This window comes from Ctenopharyngodon idella, chromosome 8 (assembly GCF_019924925.1).
Source record: "Ctenopharyngodon idella isolate HZGC_01 chromosome 8, HZGC01, whole genome shotgun sequence".
NCBI lineage: Eukaryota > Metazoa > Chordata > Actinopteri > Cypriniformes > Xenocyprididae > Ctenopharyngodon > Ctenopharyngodon idella.
In genome coordinates, this window is record NC_067227.1 from 32,650,522 (window position 1) to 32,676,964 (window position 26,443).

General features: G+C 37.9%; 3 protein-coding genes across 3 annotated transcripts; 1 reads left to right on the plus strand and 2 right to left on the minus strand.

Moving 5' to 3' along the window:
* The first annotated feature begins 547 nt into the window (after positions 1-547).
* seta (SET nuclear proto-oncogene a) lies at positions 548-4,144 on the plus strand. The gene is made up of 8 exons (XM_051902277.1): positions 548-859; positions 1,735-1,792; positions 1,908-2,050; positions 2,131-2,234; positions 2,319-2,432; positions 2,515-2,685; positions 2,909-3,031; positions 3,299-4,144. The coding sequence occupies exons 1-8, from the start codon at positions 787-789 to the stop codon at positions 3,320-3,322; spliced, it is 810 nt and encodes a 269-aa protein (XP_051758237.1). The 5' UTR covers positions 548-786; the 3' UTR covers positions 3,323-4,144.
* A 64-nt stretch (positions 4,145-4,208) lies between these two features.
* On the minus strand, positions 4,209-6,816 carry si:ch211-51h9.7 (uncharacterized protein LOC558400 homolog). The gene is made up of 2 exons (XM_051902278.1): positions 6,248-6,816; positions 4,209-4,423 (listed from the first exon to the last, which is right to left on the minus strand). Exons 1-2 carry the CDS (start codon positions 6,606-6,608, stop codon positions 4,269-4,271), a joined length of 516 nt encoding a protein of 171 aa, XP_051758238.1. The 5' UTR covers positions 6,609-6,816; the 3' UTR covers positions 4,209-4,268.
* Positions 6,817-7,850: 1,034 nt separating this feature from the next.
* On the minus strand, positions 7,851-26,355 carry gle1 (GLE1 RNA export mediator). The gene is made up of 16 exons (XM_051903668.1): positions 26,153-26,355; positions 25,196-25,420; positions 23,586-23,738; positions 21,179-21,327; positions 21,013-21,073; positions 18,629-18,877; positions 18,305-18,533; positions 17,793-17,905; positions 17,619-17,688; positions 15,412-15,554; positions 15,144-15,334; positions 12,006-12,135; positions 11,534-11,638; positions 11,182-11,264; positions 8,430-8,493; positions 7,851-8,348 (listed from the first exon to the last, which is right to left on the minus strand). The coding sequence occupies exons 1-16, from the start codon at positions 26,249-26,251 to the stop codon at positions 8,280-8,282; spliced, it is 2,133 nt and encodes a 710-aa protein (XP_051759628.1). The 5' UTR covers positions 26,252-26,355; the 3' UTR covers positions 7,851-8,279.
* Between the last annotated feature and the right edge of the window lie 88 nt (positions 26,356-26,443).

A 26,443-nucleotide genomic window follows, 5' to 3' on the forward strand; every position in this document is an offset into this window, starting at 1 on the left:
CTCGAAATGAACTACAAACTTGGATTTGCGAGACTTGAAGCAGTGGTTCTCAACCAGAGGGACTCAAGATGATTTAAAATAAAGTATTAAAGAGTACATTTTAAAACAAATATTAAAATGAGCTAGATATTTATTTTATTTCCCCTCATTAATAGATAGGAATTGTGAGTAAAAATATTTTTTAATTCATTGGGGTAGAGGACTTTGAATATTGTGGACAATGGGGCAGCCTTGGGGTCAAAGGTTAAGAACCAGTTTGTGGCTTGTAATCTATTTCTTTCTACACTAATGTAAAAAGTTCAATAAAGAGTGCACTACCAAGGATCCCTAAGATGTCTAAAATTAAGCAACATTACTCTTGTGTGTTTATTTCTAGTGTTGTCTAGCACCATTTTAACTACATTCAAATGACCTGTTATGAGAGCTTCGTTACAATCCCGCCCTTTTTGTGGCGGTTCCACGCACCGCCCCGCCTCCCATGTCACCGCCCAATCAGAGGGCAGCTCCGGGGACCAACGTCGAGCTCGGCGGGTTGTTCTGGAAGGGGCGGAGTTCATTTTTCGAGCTCGTGTGGGGCGCGTTCTATCCGAAAGAGAGCGCGTGAGAATCTGCGTTCGTTCCCTCGCTGTAAGTTTGTGTGTGGAGCAGCGCGGGCTCACTCATTTCTGTTCTTGTCCTATCATAGTCTCCAGAAACCGACTTCAAGGAGGACGATCTTCTACCTCAACGAGTTTAAAATTCGCTTGATTCTCACTGAAAACTCCTCTCTTCGTGATCAGTGAAATCATGTCTGCTTCAGCGGCTAAAGTCAGTAAAAAGGAACTGAACTCCAACCACGACGGAGGGGACGAGACCTCGGGTAAGCGAGAACGATCGGCGGCCATTTTCACTTTCTCTTCTCTCGCCAGAGTGCTTTTATTCGCTATTTTTGCTAGTTAATTAGCAGCAGCTCGCGTATGACTAGTTGATGTAGACAGTGGCGGTGTGCAGTGCTTGTGATTGGCCGTGGGTCTGGTTGGATGTTCTCGGAGGGACGGCAGCAGCCGGCGGCGGAGGCCATGTTTGATTTCTGGCCGTGTGCGAACTAAGCGCGCCACAAAGCCTCATTTGAACACAAACAAAAACGTTATATATATTTTATTTTTTTTTTACAAAAAAAATTAAAAGCGCGGGAGTTTGTTTTATGCTGCTCCCAAATGTATTTTTCGAAGAAACGCGTGCAGTGAAAGAGCGTGAAACATGCGGAACGGAAGCGTCCGCGCGCTGCTTTATTGTTGTTGTGCTTTAGCTTTAGCTTAGCCGAGCCACGTCTCCGCCATGATGTAGCACGAACTAATGGTTGTTTATGCACTTTAAAGGGTGAATGATAATGGAAATGAACGCTGAAGCGACTTTCGACGCTCAGGTGATTTTGGACTCGCGACGGAAGCAGGTGCAGCGCGAGCGATTCTGTGCACATTTAAACCACGCGGCATCTGCGCGGCTCCTCTGAGTTCAATGCATCGGATTGTATTCGCGTCACAGAAAACGTACCGTTAACAATACGGTTTTGTTTTTAAGAAATTATGCACGGATGTGTTTTATTAATCTTTACGTAACGTAATTCTCCTGTAAACGCGCTTGAATTGGGAATAAAAGCATCTTCGCTCGTCTTGCACTAGTTTATTACACTAGCAAAACATATAATATGCTGCTTTTCATTTAATATTTTTTTTTTTCTTTTACATTGTTTAGAAAAAGAACAACAAGAAGCCATCGAGCACATTGATGAAGTACAGAATGAAATTGACAGGTATGTTGAACTTCATTGACCACGCTTTAGCAATTACCGCGGTATAAATTCATTATCGCGGTAACGCTTGTGAATGGATATAATTTTTATTTTTTTTTGTTCTGATCTTGTTCAGACTGAATGAGCAGGCGAGTGAGGAAATTCTCAAAGTTGAACAGAAATACAACAAACTCCGCCAGCCATTCTTCCAGAAGAGGTCGGAACTCATCGCCAAAATCCCCAACTTTTGGGTCACAACATTTGTCAACCACCCACAAGGTAAGATCCTGTGCAAACTCTTGTACTTGGTTTACACCGTGTCCAGACAGTTCAATGAGTAATATTGTTTGGTTTTGTAGTCTCAGCTCTTCTTGGTGAGGAGGACGAGGAGGCGCTTCACTATCTGACCAGAGTAGAGGTCACAGAGTTTGAAGACATCAAATCCGGCTACAGAATAGATTTTGTAAGTGGTAGAAAAATTTGTTTTTTTTGTGGCTTAAGAGCTTTTGTTTTCATAACTGACCATCTCTTTTCTGTTGTGTTTTAGTATTTCGATGAAAACATGTATTTTGAGAACAAAGTCCTCTCCAAAGAAATTCACCTGAACGAAAGTGGAGACCCAACCTCAAAGTCAACAGAGATCAAATGGAAACCCGGAAAAGTATGGATGATGTTTGTTATTAAAGAGTTCTTTACTCTGTGCTTGATCTGTTTTAATTCTGAAACCTGTTCTTCTTTTGCAGGACCTCACAAGTCGGGCCAGTCAGACACAGAGTAAAGCGGGCAAAAAGAGGCAACATGAAGAACCTGAGAGTTTCTTCACCTGGTTTACCGATCACGCCGATTCAGGGGCGGACGAGCTGGGCGAAGTCATTAAAGACGACATCTGGCCAAATCCCCTTCAGTACTATTTGGTGAGATTTGCACTCATACAGCCACATACAAATAAAAGTTGAGATTAAAATCATGTAGACTTAATCTTAGCGGTAGCTTTGCATTATTTTGTCTTTTAAAGTTTCCATTCCAGTCGGTTAAATGATGTGGCTGGACAATTCTTCCTTTTTATGCAGCTGAATGGAAATTATGACTTATTCATTTGCATTTCAAATCTCAACTCAACTGATCAACTCTATGCAGGTCCCAGACATGGAGGATGAGGAAGGAGAGGGTGAGGATGAGGAGGAAGATGAGGAAGGTCTGGATGATATTGATGAAGAGGGAGAAGATGACGGAGAGGAAGAGGAGGATGATGATGGAGAGGTATGTAACCAGTTGTTTTAGTTCTTATATTTATGAATATAGAAATTTTTCTACTTTTAAAGAATAGATATTTTCGCTCATTTCTAAGAGTGCCAGAAATATGTTGTTGTTTATGTATTTGTGACATCAGTTTGGACGTTTTCTAATGTTTAAAAGTTTTCGATTTTAAATAATGTCTAAAACAGTCTTCAACAAACTACAATCTCTCTCTCTCACATATATGAAAATCAAAAGTGCCTCTAATGAATTAATTGTCTTGTGTTTCAGGATGACGATGGTGAGGATGACTGAAGATGAATTGGAGGAAAAATATCCACATTTCCCAGTCCTGTTTCCAAATTGCTTCTTTGGCTTTTTTGTTATTTTTGGGGAGCGAGATGCTTCTTTTTCCTCTTCAGATTGTTTTTTGGTTTTGAGCTCCATCTTTCCTCTATCCTGAACTTGCCATGTTGAAGTCCCCCCGAACAGACTCACAATAAACTGACTGCAAAATCTTGCCGACATGGCATCTACCATCTCAATTTCCAAATGCATTTCGAGGTAAAAAGCAAAACACTGTAGTTATTGGCTGCACGCCGTCTGGAGTAGACTTGCGAATAGTGTTTTCTGTTTGTTTTTTATAAATATATATATGTACAAATATGTATAATTTTCTTCCTGTTAAAGTTTTGTGTGGTTAATTGAACAGAAGCCATGGTGCGCAGTGATCTGCTAGCTCTAGCGTTCTCCACAGTTTTGTTACTTTATTTCTTGGTGTTTAAACCCTTCATGGTTAGACATCAGTAGTCTCTCTTGTAACCATGTCTGTTCAGGAGGGCTGAGGAAAGAGAGGGTATGTGGACCCCATCATTGAGTCTTTGATTTTTATCTTGTCTTGTTTTACAGACATTCACCAGATTTGAAATGGATTACATTTTTGATAAAGAAAATAAAATATTAAAAAAAACAAAAAAAACACCTAATGAAATCATGCTTGTAACTTTTCCCCTACTGCCTCAACAAACTTTGTGTAGTGGTTGTATTACCGTAAGACACACTTTAAACTGTTCAGTTGGTTTTGTTCAATAAAACACTGTTTTGGGATTCATCCAGTTGCAAAGAAAATGCAATAAAGGTTGTTTTCTGTTTTAATTTCACGTGGGGCAAGTCGAAAACAAAGCCAGGCGTTCTAGTCATATAAAATAATTCCCATAAAAATATCTTTATTGAAACGCATAAAATGTGGTCTGGTTAATCGTCAACTTCTAAAAGATTTTGGTGTCATCAGCAGTGTGGATGCAAAGTGTTCCTGCAGAAGTCTGTCAACTATGAGCGCCACAAACGTCTGGTCCGAACCTTCGAACTCTTCTCGGTTCACCGTCCTGGGCCAGTCACTGGGCTGGAACGCCCAACCTTGATCGAAGAGAAGAAATCGCGTTATACCACTTGCACCGTTTAATTCTTGTTTTAAAGTAGTGACCTTTTTTTTCCCCCCAAGTAGAATATAATGCATGTAGTCTCAATATAAGATCATAAAACAAATTATTTTGAATGATTTAACTACTTTATAGCTTTTAATTAAACAGTCCCAGTCTGGGAAACCCTGATGTAATGTAACATTTAATGCACTTCATGTTGTTGATAAAGAACAGAATACATTTTCTTTATCTTAGTATTTTTATATCAATGTGACAAACAAGTTAGGTCAAAAAGAAGATAATTTTACCTTAAAAGTGTAATGTAATGGATTACGTTACTTGCTGCAAGTTTTCTCATGTGATTTAGAATCAGTAACTGACTACAATTTGTAATTAATCTTCCCAGAGCTAAAATTATACACCAATGAGGCATAACATTATGACCACCTTCCTAATATTGTGTTGGTCCCCGCTTTTACTGCCAAAACAGCCCTGACCCGTCGAGGCATGGACTCCACTAGACCCCTGAAGGTGTGCTGTGGTATCTGACACCAAGACGTTAGCAGCAGATCCTTTGACGTTGTGAGGTGGAGCCTCCATGGATCAGACTTGTTTGTTCAGCACATCCCACAGATGCTCGATTGGATTGAGATCTGGAGAATTTGGAGTCCAAGTCAACACCTCAAACTCGTTGTTGTGCTCCTCAAACCATTTTTGCTTTGTGTCAGGGCACATTATCCTGCTGAAAGAGGCCACAGCCGCCAGGGAATACCGTTTCCATGAAAGGGTGTACATGGTCTGCAACAATGCTTAGGTAGGTGGTACGTGTCAAAGTAACATCCACATGGATGGCAGGACCCAAGGTTTCCCAGCAGAACATTGACCAAAGCACCACACTGCCTCCGCCGGCTTGCCTTCTTCCCATAGTGCATCCTGGTGCCATGTGTTCCCCAAGTAAGCGACGCACACCATGTGATGTAAAAGAAAACGTGATTCATCAGACCAGGCCACCTTCTTCCATTGCTCCGTGGTCCAGTTCTGATGCTCACGTGTCCACTGTTGGCTCTTTCGGCGGTGGACAGGGGTCAGCATGGGCACCCTGACTGGTCTGTGTCTATGCAGCCCCATACGCAACAAACTGCGATGCACCGTGTATTCTGACACCTTTCCATCAGAACCAGCATTAACTTCTTGAGCAATCCGTCTGTTGGATTGGACCACACGGGCCAGCCATCAATGACCCTGTCGCCGGTTCACCGCTGTTCCTTCCTTGGAGCACTTTTGATAGATACTGACCACTGCAGACCGGGAACACCCCACAAGAGCTGCAGTTTTGGAGATGCTCTGACCCAGTCGTCTAGCCATCACAATTTGGCCCTTGTCAAACTCTCTCAAATCCTTACACTTGCCCATTTTTCCTCCTTCTAACACATCAACTTTGAGGATGAAATGTTCATTTGCTGCCTAATATATCCACCCACTAACTGTGATGAAGAGATAATCAGTGTTATTCACTTCACCTGTCAGAGGTCATAATGTCATGCCTGATCGGTGTATATACACATACATATCAACAAACAACAATCTCACAGAACTAAACAACTACGAATTGATTTTGTTCCTCTTTTGTAAGTCGCTTTGGATTAAAGCGTCTGTCTAAATATAAATGTAACCAATATGTACTTACACATATATTATACTTATGTACAGTGCTTAGGTTTCATTTATATTGAATTACTTATTTATAAAGAGATGTATATACAATGCTTACAATGTTTTATTGCATTCCATAACTACACAACACTGTCTAAACACCCACCTAGGTGTGTTTTGCACCGCGGGCAGGTGGCGACGGTCCACGCGTGACCCGGATACCATGTGAAGTGACTGTCCGCCGGCCAGTGCTTCAGCACATCTGCTCTCTTAAAAGTCACGACTTCAAACTGGAAGCCTTGAGGATTCTCGAAGAGCTGAACGGCGACGCGCTTCCCTCCGATCACCGTGTCGTTCCGGTGCGATAGTGCCAGGCGACTGGGCACGAACCTCAGGTCCGTGTCTTCCGCCACCTCGTGCCCGCAGGAGCGGCACAGCAGCAGCCCCGAACACCCCAGACCGAACCGAACCCATTCACACAACAGCGCCACAACACACAGCACGGCGGGAAACTTTATTAGAACCATCCTCAGAGAGAACAGAACACTTTCCCGCCACTGACGTATAACGAAAATAACAAGTATTTATACTTTAAAAGCTTAAAAACGCGTTATTTTATAACGTGGAGTAAAAAAATGTTTTTAAAAGCGATTAAGCAAACATTTCCAAGTGCCTACAGCTGAAATAGACACGCAAACTAGCTGAGCTTCACTGTGAAATCACTGCGTGAAATGACAGCGCCCCCTAAAGGCGGGATGAATTAGTTAATTACATACATATGCGAATTATTTGGGTCATTTCTGTTATTCGGCACGTTTTAATGGCCCGATCGTGTGTCTTGATAAAATACAACGGATAAAATATTAAACTTTATTTTTAAAGGTAGTCGTAAATGAAGTGAGCATGGTTAAATTCAAATTATTTCTTTGTTTTGGTTTGAATGCGGTTTTGGTTGCTTTGTTTTGGTTGTACTTATATTCTTTAAGTTTTAATTTAATGTGTGTGTAAATATATGGTAAAAAAGGAAGAAAAAAATCATTACACACACACACACACACACACACACACACACACACACACACATATATATATATATATATATATGTGTGTGTGTGTAACATTTTTTTTCTTCCTTTTTTATTGTCATATTAATTAATTGAGCTATGAAAGCTTATTTCTGCCAGGGAATAAAAAAGGTAATTGTGACAAATCTGACTTTTTCCTCAGAAAATTCGCAATTCTGACTTTAAAACTTGCAAGTGCGAGTTTTGTATCTTACCAAAATCAAAATAAATAAATAAAAAATTGTGATATATAAACTCATAATTTGAGTGGGGGGGTAATCGTACGCCAGAATTGTACGCCAGAATTGTACGATTAAAAAAAATTTTAATCGTACAAAAAAAAATTTTTTTTTTCCTTTTTTATTCCCTGGCTTCCATAATATAAATATTATAAATTAATCTGATGAATTCTGTGATGTTTTGTGGTATTAATTGTTTTGTGTGACTATCCTGCCATTCTGTAAATAATATTTGTTATAATAATGAATAAAGTTCATGATCTTGACCGGAGCACATTTCAGAAAGCATGCTATAGAAATGCTTTCTTAAACAACAATATGGGCATATTAGCTTTTTATGGTCATAGAGCACAAAAGTTTCTGCAGAACAGAAATGAGTACAGCAGCACTTTCTGTACTACAGTAAAAACAAAAGAAAGCCACTTTCTGATCCATTAGATTTGAAAACAAATGAAAAGAATCATAATACACTTGGTGTACTTGTTTAATCCTTATGCCATATAAAACCATAAATATCTGCATCAATATACAGTACATTTCATCCTAGATTACACTCAATCATCATAGTCCAAAAATAAGGCTTATGCTTTTGGGGAAGTTGATTACAGTTAACAATCATTTGTCTAAAACACTAAAAAATAAACTTGGGTTGGGGGATTATTTTCATGAGACTGAATGGATGGAAGACACCCACATGTATTAAAACAAATTCAGAAATATGAGATCATATTACATGCTCAGATAAAAGAAACAAACTTGAACTTAAGATGGCATGATTCTCTATTAAACGAATCCTCAACTCTCACATAAACACATTCGTCCACTGCTTATAACTTCATTTCAGGCTTAGAGTTAGAATACTTTGGGTTAGAATATTTCGACACATTTCCATGACTCAGGACCTGAAGAAGGCAGAGCCCAGCTCGTTCTTAGGAGCGGAAATCTGCTTGGTTCTTAAAGACGTCTAGGAAAGAGAAAGAACAGAAGCAGTGAGTATTCAGTGTGCATCAGTTATTAGAAAGCATCAAATTCAGCCGACGCTCACCTCTAGAAACTGTTTGAGTCTGGTGACGGAGCCCATCTGACCAGTGCTGGTGACCGCTTCAATTCTGAGGGAGTAAAAATGTTTAGTTTAATCAATAAGAGAGCAGTTTACACCTGGTATTAATCTTTGTTTTTGGTGATTTAATCACAGAGACATTTCTGTTTACCATTCTGATATTAAGTCTATTTGTGATCATAATTTATTGACGAGACAGTCTGACTCATCACTGCATACATTTACATTTATCAGACGCTTTTATATGAAAACTTCGGAATAAAAAAAAAATAAAGTTAATTGCTACTTTTTTTAAATCTCGCAATTCTGACTTTTCCCCCTCAAAATTCCAAGTTTGTATCGCATTTCTGAGGAAAAAAGTCAGAATTGCAGGTTATAAACTTGAAATTCTGAGTTATAAAGTCAGAATTGACTATATTCACAGAGCGTTCTTTAACTTCCGCATTAACATAAGCCAGCTCGAAAGCGTCCGGTGAGATGTCATTTGCTGGTGTGTTGAGCATCGGTAGTGTAATACTTATTTTATAATCAGAATATAGTCACTTAAATAGTCAGGCATAGTATTAATTTAGTTATTCAAACTTAAGACAGCATAAAAAAAATAAATAATGACGTACCTCAGTGTTCCTCCTCAGCTAAATTCAATTCGACCATCAGTTTTCACATTTTTGTGTGAAAAAAAGTGTCAAAAATTAAATATTTATTGTGCACTTTAGTTTGATTCATTGAATAAATTGTGTTTTTACAAATGTGCTGAAATCATTGATCTCAGCTGCTGTGATTACCAAGGGAGAGCGCAGGTGCTCGCTTTCTGTGTAATTCATTCACAAGAAAAGTTATTGTTTTTCATGAGATTTTGTGAGTACTTCATACTTGACAAAATGTATTTTTAAACCTAGTTATTTTATAATGTTTAATATTTAGTCAAAAACGAAACTACGGTGAAAAACGATTAGAGGAAATGGCTGATATATGCGCAAATAAATGCTACTCTGCCGCCACCTGCTGGTTATAGTGGTAATTATTGCCTTTTTTTATTTTTAAATAAGTGTTTTCTATCAAATGTTGAATTTCCTACATTTTGAAACGTTTGGTTTTACAATGGGGACAATCTCAGAAGGATGAACAAGTAATGTTTGTGGTCATCACATTAAAAATAACATTTGAAGTGCTGGGGGAAAAAAAATGCGTGTGCATGTCTAATTACAGACACAGTGTTTTTAAACGGTCCCAATAGCTTCGTCTTTATTGCAATCAATAAAACTGGTTTATTAGCAAATTAGGTAAATGTGATAACTGCATTAAAATATGAATACAACATTAAAAAGTCAACCATTGATGGTTTTCTGTCGATGTACAGCGACTACAGAATGAACAGCTAACAGTTCACTGGAAATGCCCGAGCTGGCTTAACGACAACCAGGAAGTAACCGTGCATACAGCCCATTGTGTGCTCAGAGTTTATCTCTTGCAATTCGGACTTTATAACTTGCAATTTCGAGTTTATATCCATTGAGAGTTTATATCTCACAATTCTGATAAAACAATTTTCTTTAAACATGATATAAACTCACGAATTCAGGGGGAAAAATAATTATAATTAAAATGATATAACAATTATTAATAATTTAAAAAATAATTGTGAGATAAAGTATCGCAATTCCCTTTTTTATTTTGCAGCAGAAACAAACTTCCATATAAAAGCGTCTGATTAATGAATATATGTAAATGTATGCAGTAATGAATCAGACACTCTCGTCAATGAAATATAATCACAAATAGTCACAGGAGACTATTAACCCACAATTCCTACTTTTTCGCCCCTGAATTTTTCACAATTGCAAGTCGCATTTACCTTTTATTTTTTATTCCCTAGTGGAAACAAGCTTTCATACTTTTATCCAAAGTAAATTACAAATAAGGAACATCACTAGCAATTTCTCGTATTATTCAACAGAATATACATCCTTGTACGTTATATACATCATAAAAACAAACAATACATCCATCACTAAGTTAATTAGTTAACTACATTAGTGAACAGTGAAATAACACAGTTTGAAGAAATCGCGTTTGAATGCGCGCTCGCGTTTTACTTTTGCTTTCAATTTCGCGATCGTGCATACTCTGAATAGGGAGTGCTGGTGCTGAACACGCATTCTGTAAGATCGGACATTTGTCAGGCACTTTTAGGCTCTGTTGTGCAACGAATCTTCATCTCAAGTCATCTCGTCACGTGATCAGTGAACTCTGATTCCTTCTGCACTGCGTACGACTCTGCTGCTCGTGTTGGATGAGCTGGATGGAATTGAAGCGACTGTTATCCAACTTAATTAGCTAAATGTTTTTTATTTCTAAAAAGATAAAAACGACAGTGGAGGCGTAATGTAAACGTAGCAGTGGCATATTCTGTCCTAATTTCACTCTCACACCCCGACACTGCAATATCACGAGACAGCTTTTCACCTCGACAGATGTCACATTTTAAATCTCGTGGCACTATCTCGTCACACCCCTAGCATTTACACTTCACATGAGATGTGCTCGCAGTGTTATACATTTCAAGAACCGCTGGCTACAGTTCAACTAAAGGAAGATTTGGAGGCATGTTTCTTTAGGTTCATTTCTGGATGATTGATATATAAAGGATAAGGGTGTTTTATGCATTTAGAAGGCAATAAAACAACACATTTAAAGTATAATATGGAAATGTCTTCACCAAGACAGGTATAAATACCTTGGGAAGTATTCTTCGTTAATAAGCAATAGCAGTTTCCAGAACTGGCCGCGATATTGTTTCATTAGGGCATTTCCACAGACCTAAAGAGATACACATGTCAAACATATTGAGTGTGAACAATCATAAAAAACAATTCATTTGGGCTACACTTTATTTTAAGGTGACGCAGGTACACTGTACTTACTCAAATAAGTACTGAGTAATATTAATTAACTACATGTACTTACTATAGAGTTATGGTTAGGGTTAGTTACTTGTAATTTACTGTAGTAAACACATGTAGTAACGTGTAACTTTGTCACCTTAAAACAAAGTGTTACCTTAATTTGCAAAAGGAAGATGAATTTACCTCCAGGAAGTCGAAGAGAATAGTTGCTGTGGTGTCAGCGATCGGCTCCATGTTGAGAATTTGGGCCAGCCAGCGCCAGCCGTGATTCAACCCATGAGGATGAGGCTGTCAGACCAGAGATGATGAAGAGATATGCTTAGATATTCAGATTCACGAATCTCTATGTTAACCCTATGAAGCGTATGCAAATTTCTAAGGCCTCTAAACATGATCAAAACTTTGCTAATAAACCTGTTCCACACAATCTACGACATGCCTTCTGTTGTCTGATTAACTTTTTTAGTGTAATTTTACAAACGTTCACCTTTAGCTCTTGCTTCACTATGCCCAACTGATGTATCAAATATGATACTCAACAAAAAAAACACATATTTAAAAATATTGTCTAAAGGTCCAATAAACTGTTCCATTTAAAAAAAAAAAAAGCTGATTGGCTTTAAAGGGTTAAAGCATGTAAAGGAACATCACAAACCCCTTGTTTGCCGGTATAAGGCCATCTCATCTGGATTATTGCCGCATAGAGACGAATCATTCCTGACATTCTCTTCAGAAAGCTGTCCTGCCCTTCCACTTTGGAGTCTTCCACACGGTATCCCAGAATCCTGATGGGCAAGGTACATTCATAATGCTTTACACATCAAAAAATATTCAGGCCTAAATTTAAGATTTAGATATTAAATATAAAATTTCCCTCCACACATTTTTAACATAAACACACTGTTAAACTTAATGTAATTCATGTCTTACAGGTTAGATTTCTGTAATAGTACTAATAAATAATGTTTTAAATACACAATAACCAAGTTTATATTTATCATTAATAATTCCAAATGGTTTCAATCTTACACAGTTTAACTATTGAATATTTCTTGTTCAACAGCTAGCCATATTTTAACCATGTTAATACTTTTTAATGGTTTTCCACAATGAACTGATTTATGCTGATTCTGAGCTATTCGAATAAATGTATTTTGAAAATATGATGATTTAAATAAAATCAAATGCATGATTTTTTCTGAGTGCAGAAATCTTGATCGTTTCATTTGTGTAGTATTACTGAAAAATATACATCATATTAAGTTTATTTGTTTGTTTATGTTAAAATTGTGTAATCCAAATCAATGGAAACTTTATATTGCAGGGTTGAAAATCAACAAAGACATCTGTTTTCCTCTTCCAACCCCCTCTTTCTTACCAAAAGGGCCATTTGTGATTCCTAAGAGCACAGAGGTGCTGATGGTGATCAAGATGTGTGTACATCAGGGGCTGCTAATTGTCACACCTTTAGAACGGTGGCGGAAGCTGTAATCTGCTTGTTTGAATGTCTCACATTTGGTTTTTAGTCAAATGGTCAAGAAAGGGATAAAAGAAGATTGTAAGGCCCCATTTACACCTGGTATTAAGATGCTTTTTGGTCGATTGGATCACAAGTGGACGAGGGAGACATACCCGTTTACAGCTGGTGTTTTAATCTGTCTCTTTTGTCCACTTCTGTCCTGATTTCTTCAAGGGGAGGGCAAATGTATGGCCTTTTTCAGATCTTACGATCTGATGGACGAAGTAAGCTCACACAATTTACAAATGAACACGCCCGGAGACGGCGGAAAAACATATGGAGAGCGTCAGCTTTCGCTTCTGCTCTGACAGCCGTAAGGCCGGCTAAATGCTGTGACTGTGTGTTAGAAATCAGGAATGGTGGGAGAACATTGTGCTTGATATGTTTTTCGTATTCAAACCAAACTTGGGTCTTCAGCAGACAAAGTTTAATTCCTGTCTGGCTAGCGCTCTTCCCATAATGTTTACGCATTAGGTCAGTAGGCGGTCTTTTGTGGCTGTTTGAACACATTCGACCACATGAGTGTCTACACTACGAAAGCAATGCGTTTTCGACTACCTTTGGAAGTGGTCAAAAGTGGACAAGCTCAAAATGTTTTAGACCCCATTTACACCTGTATTTAGAGTCGTCCACTTGTGATCCAATCGACCAAAACGCATCTTAATACCAGGTGGACACAGGGCCTAACTGTTGCTCTGCCAAAACGAAGTCCGTTTCAGGAGTTTGAAAGAGAACTTTCCAGAAAAGACTGGAAAACAATTTTGAACAACCATTTGTCCAATTATTGGTCCAATTGGCGATTATGTAATATAGGTGGGTTAAAAAAAGTGGGTACATGATGCATGGACAAACAACTAAACACCAGTGCAGACAGAATTCAAAAACACATTAAAGGGTTCACCCAAAAATGAAATTTCTGTCATTAATTACTCACCCTCATGTCGTTCCACACCCGTAAGACCTTCGTTCATCTTCAGAACACAAATTAAGATATTTTTGATCAAATCTGAGAGTTTTTTTTTTTATCTCCCATAGAAAGCTACGAAATTACTACATTTGACAAATGTGGTAATTTTGTTAAAACAGTCGACGTGACTGCAGTGGTTCAACCTTAAAGGTGCAATATGTAAGATTTCTGTCCGCTAGAGGCCTATTCAAAACTAAGGCGTAGCTTGATGATGCCAAGTTTGAGCGCGGAATCTTGGGACATGTGGTTTTCACCTCAACGGACGGTGCAAAAGAATCGGGATAGGACTCAGGAAGAAATCATGTTCATGGATGTGATTATTAACGTTACTGTAGTACATGGTAAAGCATGGTATAAACGTAACCAAACAGTTGTTCCCTTGTCTATTAAAACGTAATATATTAAAGCATCTTTGGTGTTTCCATGGTTTCTACAAAATAAAACCGGAAACAGAGGATAACGCGGGTATGACGCAATTGACTCCTCACACGTCCCGGAGCCTTGGTTAAAATTGCAGGTTTTTCACGATTTACAAATAGTTGGAAACATTTGGGATATTGTAAGTGAACAAAATGTATAACACTGGCCTAGTGGTTTTTGGATATTTTACTGCAAAAATCTTACATATTGCACCTTTAATGTTATGAAGCGACGAGAATACTTTTTGTGCACAAAAACAACAAAAATAACCGCTTTATTCAACCATTTTTCCTCTTCCCTGTCAGTCTGCTACAAAGTTGACGCAGTGAACACATTGCAGAGCTTCCTTATTTACTTCAGAACGCTGGCTCATTATCGGCCAACGCTGTTCACGTGAGCAGCACGACGCATGCGTGTGATACTGACACAGGAGCCGGCCAATAATGAGTCAGCGTTCTGACGTAGAACCTGGAAGTGCTGGACTGTGCTTACTGAAAAGGGAAAAATTGTTGAATAAAGTAGTTATTTTTGTTTTGTTTTGGCGCACAAAAAGTATTCTCATCTCTTCAAAACGTTAAGTTTGAACCACTGCAGTCACGTCAACTGTTTTAACGATGTTTTTACTACTTCTCTGGACCTCTCTGGTAATTTCGTTGATTTCTATTGGATATGATTTCTTATTCTTCTCTCAGATTTCATCAAAAATATCTTAATTTGTGTTCTGAAGATGAACGAAGGTCTTATGGGTGTGGAACGACATGAGGTTGAGTAATTAATGACAGATATTTCATTTTTGGGTGAACTAACCCTTTAATTGTGTTGTAAAACGTTTTTGGCCACAAGTTTCTCTCGTTCAGTAGATCCAAGTGATCAAGCATTATTCTTACTTCTGGTAATCCTCCATAGACGTGCCACTTTTCTTTTGTGGGTAGTGTGGCACAGCATACGGGCACTTCTTGTGTAGGTGGGCGAGTATAAGGTCTCCAATTTTAGGATGCAGTTCCCATATGCCTGATGCCACAGCGGCGATGGGGAACGCTGCCGCATGATTAGATGCCACCTCCTCTTCTCCTTGTTTCTGTGAATGCATTATTACAATAAACTTTATTTTCATTCAAAAATCTCCTTGTTTGTTCACATGAAAATCTGCCTTACCACAAACTTTTCTGCCAGTCTATAACTGACAAACTCCAGACCCTGCGGATGCTGCGACGTCGACACGGTCTTTCCAGCGGACGTCACTGGACGTCCTGACAACAGCTTATCGATCTTCTCAAAGGCCTCCTTCAGCGGGGAACCTACATGCAAACCACGTTTAAAGAAAAGTAACATGTAAAATATTCAGCAAAAAATGGTTTTGGAGGGCCAAAAATCATTGAGCGAGACAGTGATGTTTAATTAGTGCTTAAACATTCTCTGATTTTGACTGCATTTTTCAACGTGGATGAGCTACAACAGGTAAACATGTCAGATGTGTGGATGCTAGAGCTGGAATCTCTCGTTTTAATTGATTTTTTTTAGATGAACTATTATCGATTCTTGAAGGATTAGTTCACTTCAGAATGCAAATTTCCTGATAATTTACTCACCCCCATGTCATCCAAGATGTTCATGTCTTTCTTTCTTCAGTCGAAAAGAAATGAAGGAAAACATTCCAGGATTTTTCTCCATATTGTGGACTTCACTGGGGTTCAACGGATTGAAGGTCCAAATGTCAGTTTCAGTGCAGCTTCAAAGAGCTCTACATGAACCCAGACGAGGAATAAGAGTCTTATCTAGATAAACCATCAGTCATTTTCTAAAAAAAATAAAAATTTATAAACTTTTTAACCACAAATGCTCGTCTTGCACTGCTCTGTGATGCACCACGCATTACGTAATCATGTTGGAAAGGTCACGCGTGACGTAGGCGGAAGTACTGCGGTAGGGCGAAAAACTCCATCTCATTTTCTCCTCCAACTTCAAAATCGTCCGACATCGTTGTTTTAGCTTTTGTTGTAAAGGCCGTTTAATTTAGTCTTTGCACGTTCACTTTGTAGACACTTCCACCTACGTCATGTGTGACCTTTCCAACGTGATTACGTAATGCGTGGCGCATTACAGATCAGTGCAAGCCGAGCATTTGTGGTTAAAAAGTATATAATTTTTATTTTTTTTAGAAAATGGCTGATTGTTTCTCTAGATAAGACTCTTATTCCTCATCTGGGATCATGTAGAGCTCTTTGAAGCTGCACTGAAACTGACATTTGGACCTTCAACCCGTTGAACCCCAGTGAAGTCCACTATATGGAGAAAAATCCTGGAAGGTTTTCCTCAAAAACCTTAATTTCTTTTCGACTGAAGAAAGAAAGACATAAACATCTTGGATGACATGGGGGTGAGTAAATTATCAGGAAATTTGAATTCTGAAACAATGCTGTGATTAACATCTCTTTCTTGACTGAAGAAAAATGTCAAGTTTACAGAGTTTTAGTGTCAGTATTACATTAAAATACTATATATAATGTTGAATATAATGTATAATAATGCAATGGGGGAATATTTGTGGTTCCTGATAATGACAGATGTCTTATGTTACCAGTAAAAAGTGGCCTACGATATTTTAAATATATCTAGTCAGTAACAGAGTGCAAATATATATTTATCTAAAATAATTCTGTATTTTCAGTTTCAGATTCATGAATATTTTTATTCTGGTGTCAACATTGTCCTTTAATTCTGAAGTGGACAAATCCTTTAATTCTTTCCCTGCCATTTTTTGCTTTCCGTGTTTTCACTGTTATACAGTAGGTGGCGCTATTACACATCTTCTAAAAGAGTACCAAAGCTCTGGATCAAAACAGGAGCAGAAACAAGTGATTAAAAAAAAAAAGCTTTTTGTTTAAAATGTTGCTTTTTTTTAAATGAAACTTACCTACATTCAAGTGCTGATTAAAAGAAATAATACATGAAGCTAGAATAAAACTGTTCTTTCTTTCGATAAATTGCATGTTCAGATATTCATACAACAAAATATTATGGGGACATGAAATTGTGAAAATGATCAAAAATGCTGGCGGTGGCTGGAAACTTTTTTAAAAAACGCTGGCAGGGAAAGAGTTAAATCTCAGTATCGATCTTATTATGTAATGTTTTCAGTTGATGTATGAACAAAACTTCACTAAACATTATTTGTATTGCACCTGCCATCCAATAGAAACATAACATATCATTCAAAATATAAAAAACGGCCTTATCTGCAATTTAAATGTTTGTATACAAGTCAGATTTTTATTTGAGTGTTGATTAATAAACAAACATTATTATCAGCTAACTTGAAAAAAACTTGAATTTCGGTTTTGGTGTTTGTGTGTGTTTCTCACCTGAGCTGTTTGCGATCTGGCTTACAGGTGTGCTTGCAGCCTTTTGGAGCTCCATTTTTAATTTCTTCGTCTGCACACATTCATAATATATAAACAGAAGGGGAAGATAATTGTTCAGTACAACAGCATACAATATCCAGTAAAATGCTCCTCAGAGCTGACGGGGCATCTGACCTGCGTGTCTTTGGCTTTGCCGAGGTCTTCAAAAGCCTGAGCGCACTGATTGGCCGAATCCTGCAGCGCGTTGTACCATTTTAAAGTGCTGTCATCTGCTCCTGTCTGCAAACCTGCAGAGGAGATGAAAAGCAAATTCATGTCGTGATAACGTTACACTTTGTGCACTATATTTCAAGTCTTCTGAAGTCACCAAATCAAAATAATCCACTGCAGCTCTCCAATCACATGCTTATTGTACGTCAAAAGCATAATTTCTTCTACAGTGTTACATATCCAAACATCATGACGTCAAACCTGCGGCCACTGCATTCAAAAGGACATTCTTTACAACATCTTTTAGTTCATGTTAGTTAACTTAAATCATTTACAATGAGACCTTATTGTAAAGTTTTACCAAAACATCTAATGTGCTCCACAGAAGAAAGAAATTCATACAGGTTTGGAATGACATGAGCATGAACTTTCATTTTTGGTTGAGCTTTTTCATGCATGTTCACTTGCTCCCTCACCTTCTTTTTTGGTTTTCTCTTTAGTGGACAGCGCTACATTTTTCTTTTGCTCCTCTTGCTGGGCTTTCAGCTCAGCCTGCCTCTTCTTCTCCTCCTCCTCTTCCTCCTGTTCCCTCTTCTTCCTCTCAGCAGCCTGTGCCACCTCGTCCTGCAGGCCTCTGACCAATGACCTCATTTCCTGTAGCGCTCGCTCTGCCACAGTCAAATCCTCCACGCTGGGAAACTGACCCTGAGAACAATTTACATGTTACATTTATGCATTTGGCAGACACTTTTATCCAAAGCGACTTGAAATATATATATAAGAAGTATATGTCGACTCACGTCTGCGGAGGCCGGCACCACCTCTGACACCTGCGAGCAAAGCTGGTTGCCGCGGGTGATGTAGGGGGCGTGGTCAAGGTCTGTATGTGTGGATGGGCGTGGCTGTAAGAGCTGGTTGAGCTGTAGCACTTCCTCCTGTATTGCATTAATAGCTCTATGCCGCTCTCTGCCCTCCACCTGCCGCTGACGCTCAAGCTCCGCCTCCCGCAGACGCTGCTGCTCCATCTCGCGCAGCCGCAGATTCAGGATCTGTAACACAAAAAACAAGGTTTTTAGCCCGACATAGGTGTCATATTCCAGGTGTTGCTATTTACATGTCTTTATTCACCATATAAACCAAGATTTTTTTTACTGTGAAACCTGCAGCCAAACCTACTTGTTGTAAAATTTTACAGAGATCACAGAATAAATCAAATGGACGTACAGTAAAACATAAGGGGTTGATGCTGCTGGGAAAGCTGTGATATGTAGATTATACACTATATATTATAGCTGCTGTTTCTAAATTCAGAATAATCTCAACTCAGTTCAACTTGAGATGCTGCATTAAAATGTTTGACTATAATCAAACTGGTTGTATAAGTCATTTCAACTCATTTTTTAAAAACATTTTGTAGTTGAATATCTTATAAAGTTGAAATGTATTAAAAAAATTAAGTTAAAGTAATGGAAAAATATATGTTGCTATGACTTACTGATTGTATCAGTGTTTTACAATGTTGATTAAAATCATTTTTGCTTTGGCAAAAGTACTATTTGCATATTTCTGATTTTAGACAGGTTTGAACTTTTAATCACACTTTTTGTTTATTTGAAAAATGAAGTCTAAATTATTTTCTGTGGTAATTGACTTTTTGTCACAGATGCTGACGACGGAGCTGAACTTGAACTGAATTTGATTTCTGAATTATCAAATCTAGGGCTGTCAAGTGATTAAAAATTTTAATCAAATTAATTACATGATGTGGCGATTAATTAATCGCATATCAAATTTAGCTCAGAAATTACCCCCAAAAGATGATTTAAAGTCATTATTGCGTTAAATGACAAAAGCATCACATAGACATTATAAAAAGTAGCTTTAGGAAAAATTTTTTTATTTGATTCAACATAGAATTTATTAGACAAACTTTTAGGCTTCAACGGCATAAAAGTTTATGTGTGTTTTCAGTTTTGGGTAAACTACACCTGTAATGGGTTTTTTATTAATATGGAGATATGAATTCTTTTTTTTTAATGAAATGATACTCTAAATGAGAAATTAAAACTGCCAGTAGGTGGCGGTAAATGTCTAAATGAGTGAGTCATTGAGTCATTTATTCATTTGATTCGCTCAAACGGCTGATTCATTCAGGAATGAAGTAAAGGCTGATTTATACTTCTGCGTCTGACCTACGGCGGAGCCTCGGCGCCGTAGGCTATGCGTCTGTTTTCATTTATACTTCTGCGTCGTTGTCCGCGTCGACGTGCATGCAGACCACTAGTAGGCAGTGTCCGCAGTCATGTTGAGTATCAAGGCAAAAGCCGAAGAAGCAGCAGCTTGTCATGTACGTTGTCAGAAAGGCTTACAAATAGGTAATGATTTTTGTTGCAGTTTGACTGCATGTGTCCCCTGAAACAGCGTTTTTCATTCCTATGGAAGTTGAAAACGACCGCTCTTCTCCTATTGATCCGCGCCAGTTTTTTGACCCGAGGGAGGGGCTCTAGCAGACCAATCACAGCGCTTGCAGGTCCGCGTAGAATTGACGCGTTGTTACATTTTTGAAGAGGTGCACGTCATGCTATGTCGTAGGCTACGCGTGGTACAAACAGCCTACGCCGTACACTCGACGCAGAAGTATAAATCAGCCTTAAACAGCTCTCTTCATGAATGGGTCATTGAATCATTGATTCACCCGATTGATTCGCTCAAAACATGGATCAATTCAGAAACTAATTTTGCAGTGACAATAAATGTTGTTTAGAGACGCACAACAGTTGCTCTGGCTTTCTGGCAAAATTGAGCAAAAGCAGACAATATTGTGTTAAATATAACACAATATTAACTTCTTATTTATTGAACTGTTGTATAAAATCAGTGTCACATTTGCACTCATGCTATTCAGGACAAAAACAGCACTAGTGTGATATTGCTTAACTATATCATGATATAAATATGAGACAAAAAATGCAGGGGCATTTTTGCCCTGATATCTTGAATTTTAAGGACATTTGAACTGAATTCTATAGGCTTCATCAATCAACTGAATGAAATGTCAGATGAACTGCATAGGTCTGGCACGGTGCGGGTGCATTAAAATGTTAATGCGTTATTTTTCCCAATAACTAATTAATCAAATTAAAGCGTTAAATCGACAGCCCTAATCAAATCCTAATAATCTCACTTTCGTTCTGTGTCTGTGTTCCTCTCGCAGCTTCTCTTGCCGGCCGAGACTCTCCTGCGTCCTTCAAACACAAAACACAATTAAAACTATTTTAACTAATTCTGTACATGATTCAAACACATTCACTCTAACAAACACTGAACACATCAGATCAGGGGTCACATACTCTTTCTCCATCATGTCCCTCATACTCTGGTATTCCTTTCTCTGTTTGAGCTCCATTAACTCCTCGAAGCGTTTGAGCTGCTCAGACTCCTGGTTGGTAACTGTGGCCACCAGCCGCTCCTGCTGCTCCTGTCTGAGGCTCAGCTCCGTCTGTGAGAGAAAACACACACACACACACACCTCCATCAGTGGCTCCTTAAGTTACTGCAAGATTATGTTTAATGGTTATAGTTATTCCTACATATATACTACTGTTCAAAAATTTAGTAAGTGTTTTTGAAAGAAGTCTCTTCTGTTCAGCAAGACTATATTTATTTGATCAAAACACAGTGAAATATTATTATAGCCATTTTCCATGTGAATATATTGTAAACTAATTTATTTCTGTGATCAAAGCTGAATTTCCAGCATCATTACTCCAGTCTTCAGTGTCACATGATCCTTCAGAAATTGAAGGATTTGATGCTCAAGAAACATTTCTGATTATTATCAGTGTTGAAAACAGTTCATATTTTTGTGGAAACCGTGATACATTTTATTTTTCAGGATTCTTTGATGAACAGAAAGTTAAAAAATTAGAAATAGAACATTATAAATGTCTTTGTTGTCACTTTTTGATTCACGCACTTGATGAATAAATTAATTAATTTCTTAAAAACAAAAAACAAAAAAAAAAAAACGAACTTTTATATGGTAGCTTACTCGTACTAAAAACATTTCCATCTTCAAGTGCTGAGAATGGCTTCGTCCGAAATCGCATACTGTCTGAATTTACAGTACTAATATAAGAGTAGGCACGAAGTACCCGGATGACCTACTACTTTTGGTGAGATTCTGAAGGGTGCATACGATGGACACTTTACTATCCCATGAGGCCACGGGAGAGGATTTGTGAATGGCAGTGAAGCAGCGCAACTGATGATGGTAGGTCACATGATAATGAAAACATGATGAATGTAGTCAAAGACTTTACATATAGAAAGAAGGTGCACTCGTATTACTATAAATGGGAGAAAGTGCAACACGCAATATGGGGGAATAAGTCCCGCCTTCTAAATAAGAGCCAATCAGCAACTGGTAAAGTCATCGCGTCACTGCATCAGCCGTTAGAAGCTCTTGTTCCTATAGAAACAATCAGACGCGCGCTTCCTATAGGGACGCGCATCTAGGACTGCGCATGAGCTTGATCCAGCCTGAAAAATGTTTGTTTTTTTGTCATGATTTGAACGTTTAGAAACAAAATTTAGGAGACAGTTGTTGTCAGATCTCATTGGTGATTTCAAATATTAAAGGGGTGGTATAATGCTACTTTTACAATATGTAATATAAGTCTCTGGTGTCCAGAGTGTGTATGTGAAGTTTTAGCTCAAAATACCCTACAGATCATTTTATAGCATGTTAAATTTGTCACTTTTTGAGGGTGAGCAAAAACGCTCTGTTTTTGTGTGTGTCCCTTTAAATGCAAATGAGCTGCTGCTCTCTCAAAAGGGGGTGGGGTTTCAGGAGCTCATGTTAGCAGCACCGATTACCTCACGCAGACTCACTGAAAATGCCTTTTATGTTCGAAACGGTGTCGGACAACGATGGAGAGACTCAAGAAGAAGTGACAACATTTTGAATGCAACAGGATGCTTCTGAACGGTTGATGAATTTATGTAGCTAAAGTGGAGTTAACTATCTTAAAGTCATTGATTAGCATATTCTGTCGTGATAATCTATAAATCACTCCTGTGGGAACTGTTGTAAGATCCTACAGAGTCAGAGAATATATGCTGTATGAAGATAGAACAGGTATAGTTTAGTTTAATTACGGTTATAACTTGTCATTTTGTCATCTTACTTTTATGACTGGCTATTGCATTTGTGTTACGCACTGTAATGCAGTAACATAGCCTCACCCCCTTTGTTGTGTGTTCTCGGGGGCGGGGTTTATGTAAATTTTAGGGTTAGTGATGTCACCAACCTGGGAAGAAGCTTGTTGTAGTCCCTACGAGCCATTTGTTGTAGTCCTTAAACAGAGAATTCTTTAAAAGACAATATCTCTGTTTGCATTGAACTTTCAGCGCTGTAACTTTGCAGATGTTGTTTATGCTCAAGCAGCAACTAAAGTTAAAAAAGTGAAATCATAATCAACCACCCCTTTAAATTTAATCGAAAGTTTGGCGAACTTTGGAGAATTTGATGTTTCCCCATTCAAAGAGATAGGAGCTGCACTTGCATGCCTGAGAGGTGTTTCAAAGATGGCCGCCGAGTGCAATGACTTGTCTTAAAGGGACTTAGATGTAGTAGATTACATTCATACTATATAGAACATACTTTTTAGCGGTCGTGAAGTAACTACTTATTTAAAATAAGTACCTACTCAAGAGAATATGCGATTTTGGACGCAGCCCAAGTGTGTGTTGTACCTTTGCTTTGGCCTTGTGTTTCTGCTCACACATGCGGATGCAGCCGGCCATCTGTGTAGCTCTGGGTGACAGGACGGAGATCGCTAGAGTTGAGCTGATGCTCGCTTCTGGACTGAGACCCACAACAGGAGCCTCCTTTATTTCCTCCACTTTCTGACATGAAAAATAAACAGAGGCAGGAACAATCAGTCCTACAATCTCAAAAATGACCAGCAACTGTACAAAATACTCTCTAACTCGAGCATGAAACAGAACAAAAGTTATGTATGAGGATTGTGTTATGCCTTACCATGTAATGGACTATCAAAAAAGAAAAAATAGAGGGCGGGGTCTTGGTTCTATGCATCGGTTATTGATTGGACGTTCAGATGTGGGCGTGGCACTCAAAAACAGAGGAAGATGAGTGTGAGCTTGAGTGGGCGGGGTTTAAACAGACTAAACGATTGGAGAAATTCTGCATATATCAGCAGAGAGAAGTGTGTTTGTTTTCCTCAGAAGATCCCGTTATGACATTTTGATTAAAAAAATAATTGAACATATGAATCGTTCACAATAAGATCTAACATTTATGAACTATTCTAAAATGAGTTTTTTGAACATTAAATGATGTTCTAGTAGACCCCATAAACTAAATTATGAACCTGTAAATGAGTATAATAGGACAACTTTTTTCCCCAATGAAAGAAATATTACTGGTCTTACAATCTGCATTTTGCATGTGTATTTAATTATTTAGTTACTATTTGCAACAAAATGCATTTTGTCCCTGTGACAACAAATTAGGGCTTTTTAACAATTATTCACATCCAAAATAAAGGTTTACATAATGCTGTATGTGTGTGTACTTTGCATATTTATTTTGTATTTATACACACATTTAAGAAATATTTACGTGTATATATTTATATTTATGTATAATTTAAATTATATATTAATATAATTGATTTTACATATATACATGTATATGTATGTGTTTATAAATACAAAATAAATACATATAAATATACATAGTACACACACATATATTATGTAAACACAAACTTTTATTCTGGACGCAGTGGATCAACTGGATTAAACAGCCCTACAACAAATTAATTTAGCTGTTCTTCCTTGTAAAGCAGTGACGAAGAGATCAAAAAATGAGTTTGAAGCAGTCACACAATAAAATATGATTTTATTCCATATATTTTCATATTGGTGAGTTTATTTGAGAAATATTGGCACGTGGAGTTCTGGAGAAAAAAGCAAAACCTTTAGGAATCCTAGATAAACTTCTAATGGTTAAAAAATAGAAACAATCTAATCATATCTTAGATTAGAAAGGGTCAGACCATCATGTGGTTTCACACCGGCAGATAAAAGTGTGGCCGATGACCAAATCTGTCACTAATTAATACAATTTATGTTGCAGTTCCTAAAAAAACTGCTAGTATTAGTTGCATTTAGTTCTCAATGAAATTTGGACCCCGGTTCTAACACTTTTGCACTTTCCTAAGCCATTCTGGAACTTTGTATTGCAAACTCATGTTACTGTCTCTTTAAGATAAATCACTTCTGTAAGCCTGATAGATGAATGTAAATGCATTAGAAGAAGAAAGCGAGGACGTCACCTTCTCCTCATCCTCCTCCGCGTGGATGGAGACCGGAGGTGGAGAGCTAGGGCTGATGGAAAGCGAACCGCAGGCAGCAGCATCTTCAGAAAGCCCAGGACTCGTATCACGAACGCATGAGGTCAGAGAGCAGGTCCTGAGCAGCGGCCGAGGACTCAGTCTCTTCAGGATCTGTCCTGACAGAGGAGACAGACTGGACACCTCAATACAGCCTGCCAGAACATCCTGAAAAACAACAAGATGAGAAAAGAAATGAGATTACAGGACAAAAAAGTAAAGACAAGACTTTACTGATTGATTGTATACGTTTGTTAAAGAACATTTTGAACAACAACTTAAGGTTTTATTATAAACTTTTCTCTTTAGTTGAGTCAATATGGAAGCTAAAGATAAAAAGATATTTTCTTCTCAGAATAGAAATTTATCTCTTCTTTTTTTGCTAGAAAAATAAAAAAATCAGAATTGTGAGATAAAAAGTCACAATTACCTTTTTTATTTGTTATTCCGTGGGGGAAATAAGTAAAAGCTAAAATGTCTTTTCAACATAAATGTTATAGCAGTGAATTTAATTCTAGTAAAGGTTTTTAATTCTAGTAAGGTGCTATAAAATCTACTGCCAATATGAAAGGAGCTGGATAAATTATGTATATTATTATTATGTAATCCGACATGTATTTTCAGCTCTAACAGAGTAAGACCTATAATTTAGATCCTTTACAACAAGGTACTGTGGCTGTACCATGGTAAAGTGATAGTATCATGTAATAATACCATGGTATTCTGATACATATGATTACCATATTTATACTATGGTATTACAAAGGTACTTCACAGAGTAGCATACAAAAAAAATGTAAGCATCATGGTTGGTTTTTGTTAGTATTAAATGTGATTAAACCATCAGAATGCTAAAATATGAGCTAAATAACACATTATGAATTCGTCAGCATGTTTTACCTCTCCTTTTTCCACCCAGTCTGGGCTGTATTTGAGCCTTCCCTTCGGAGAGTTTTTCAGGGCCTCCAAAGTTTCCCAGCGTAGATTTTCAGAAGGCATTTTGGGGACATTAAAGCGTTTTTACCCCTCACTAATTCACTAATTCACCGATGTAGCCTAAACAAACCGCCGGTGTCATTTCAGCTTCCGCCTGATGACTACAAAATAAAAGTCTGGATGACAAATTAAATAAACATATCAATAATTAACGTACAATACACCTTAAGCACAAACACATAATACAGACGCATA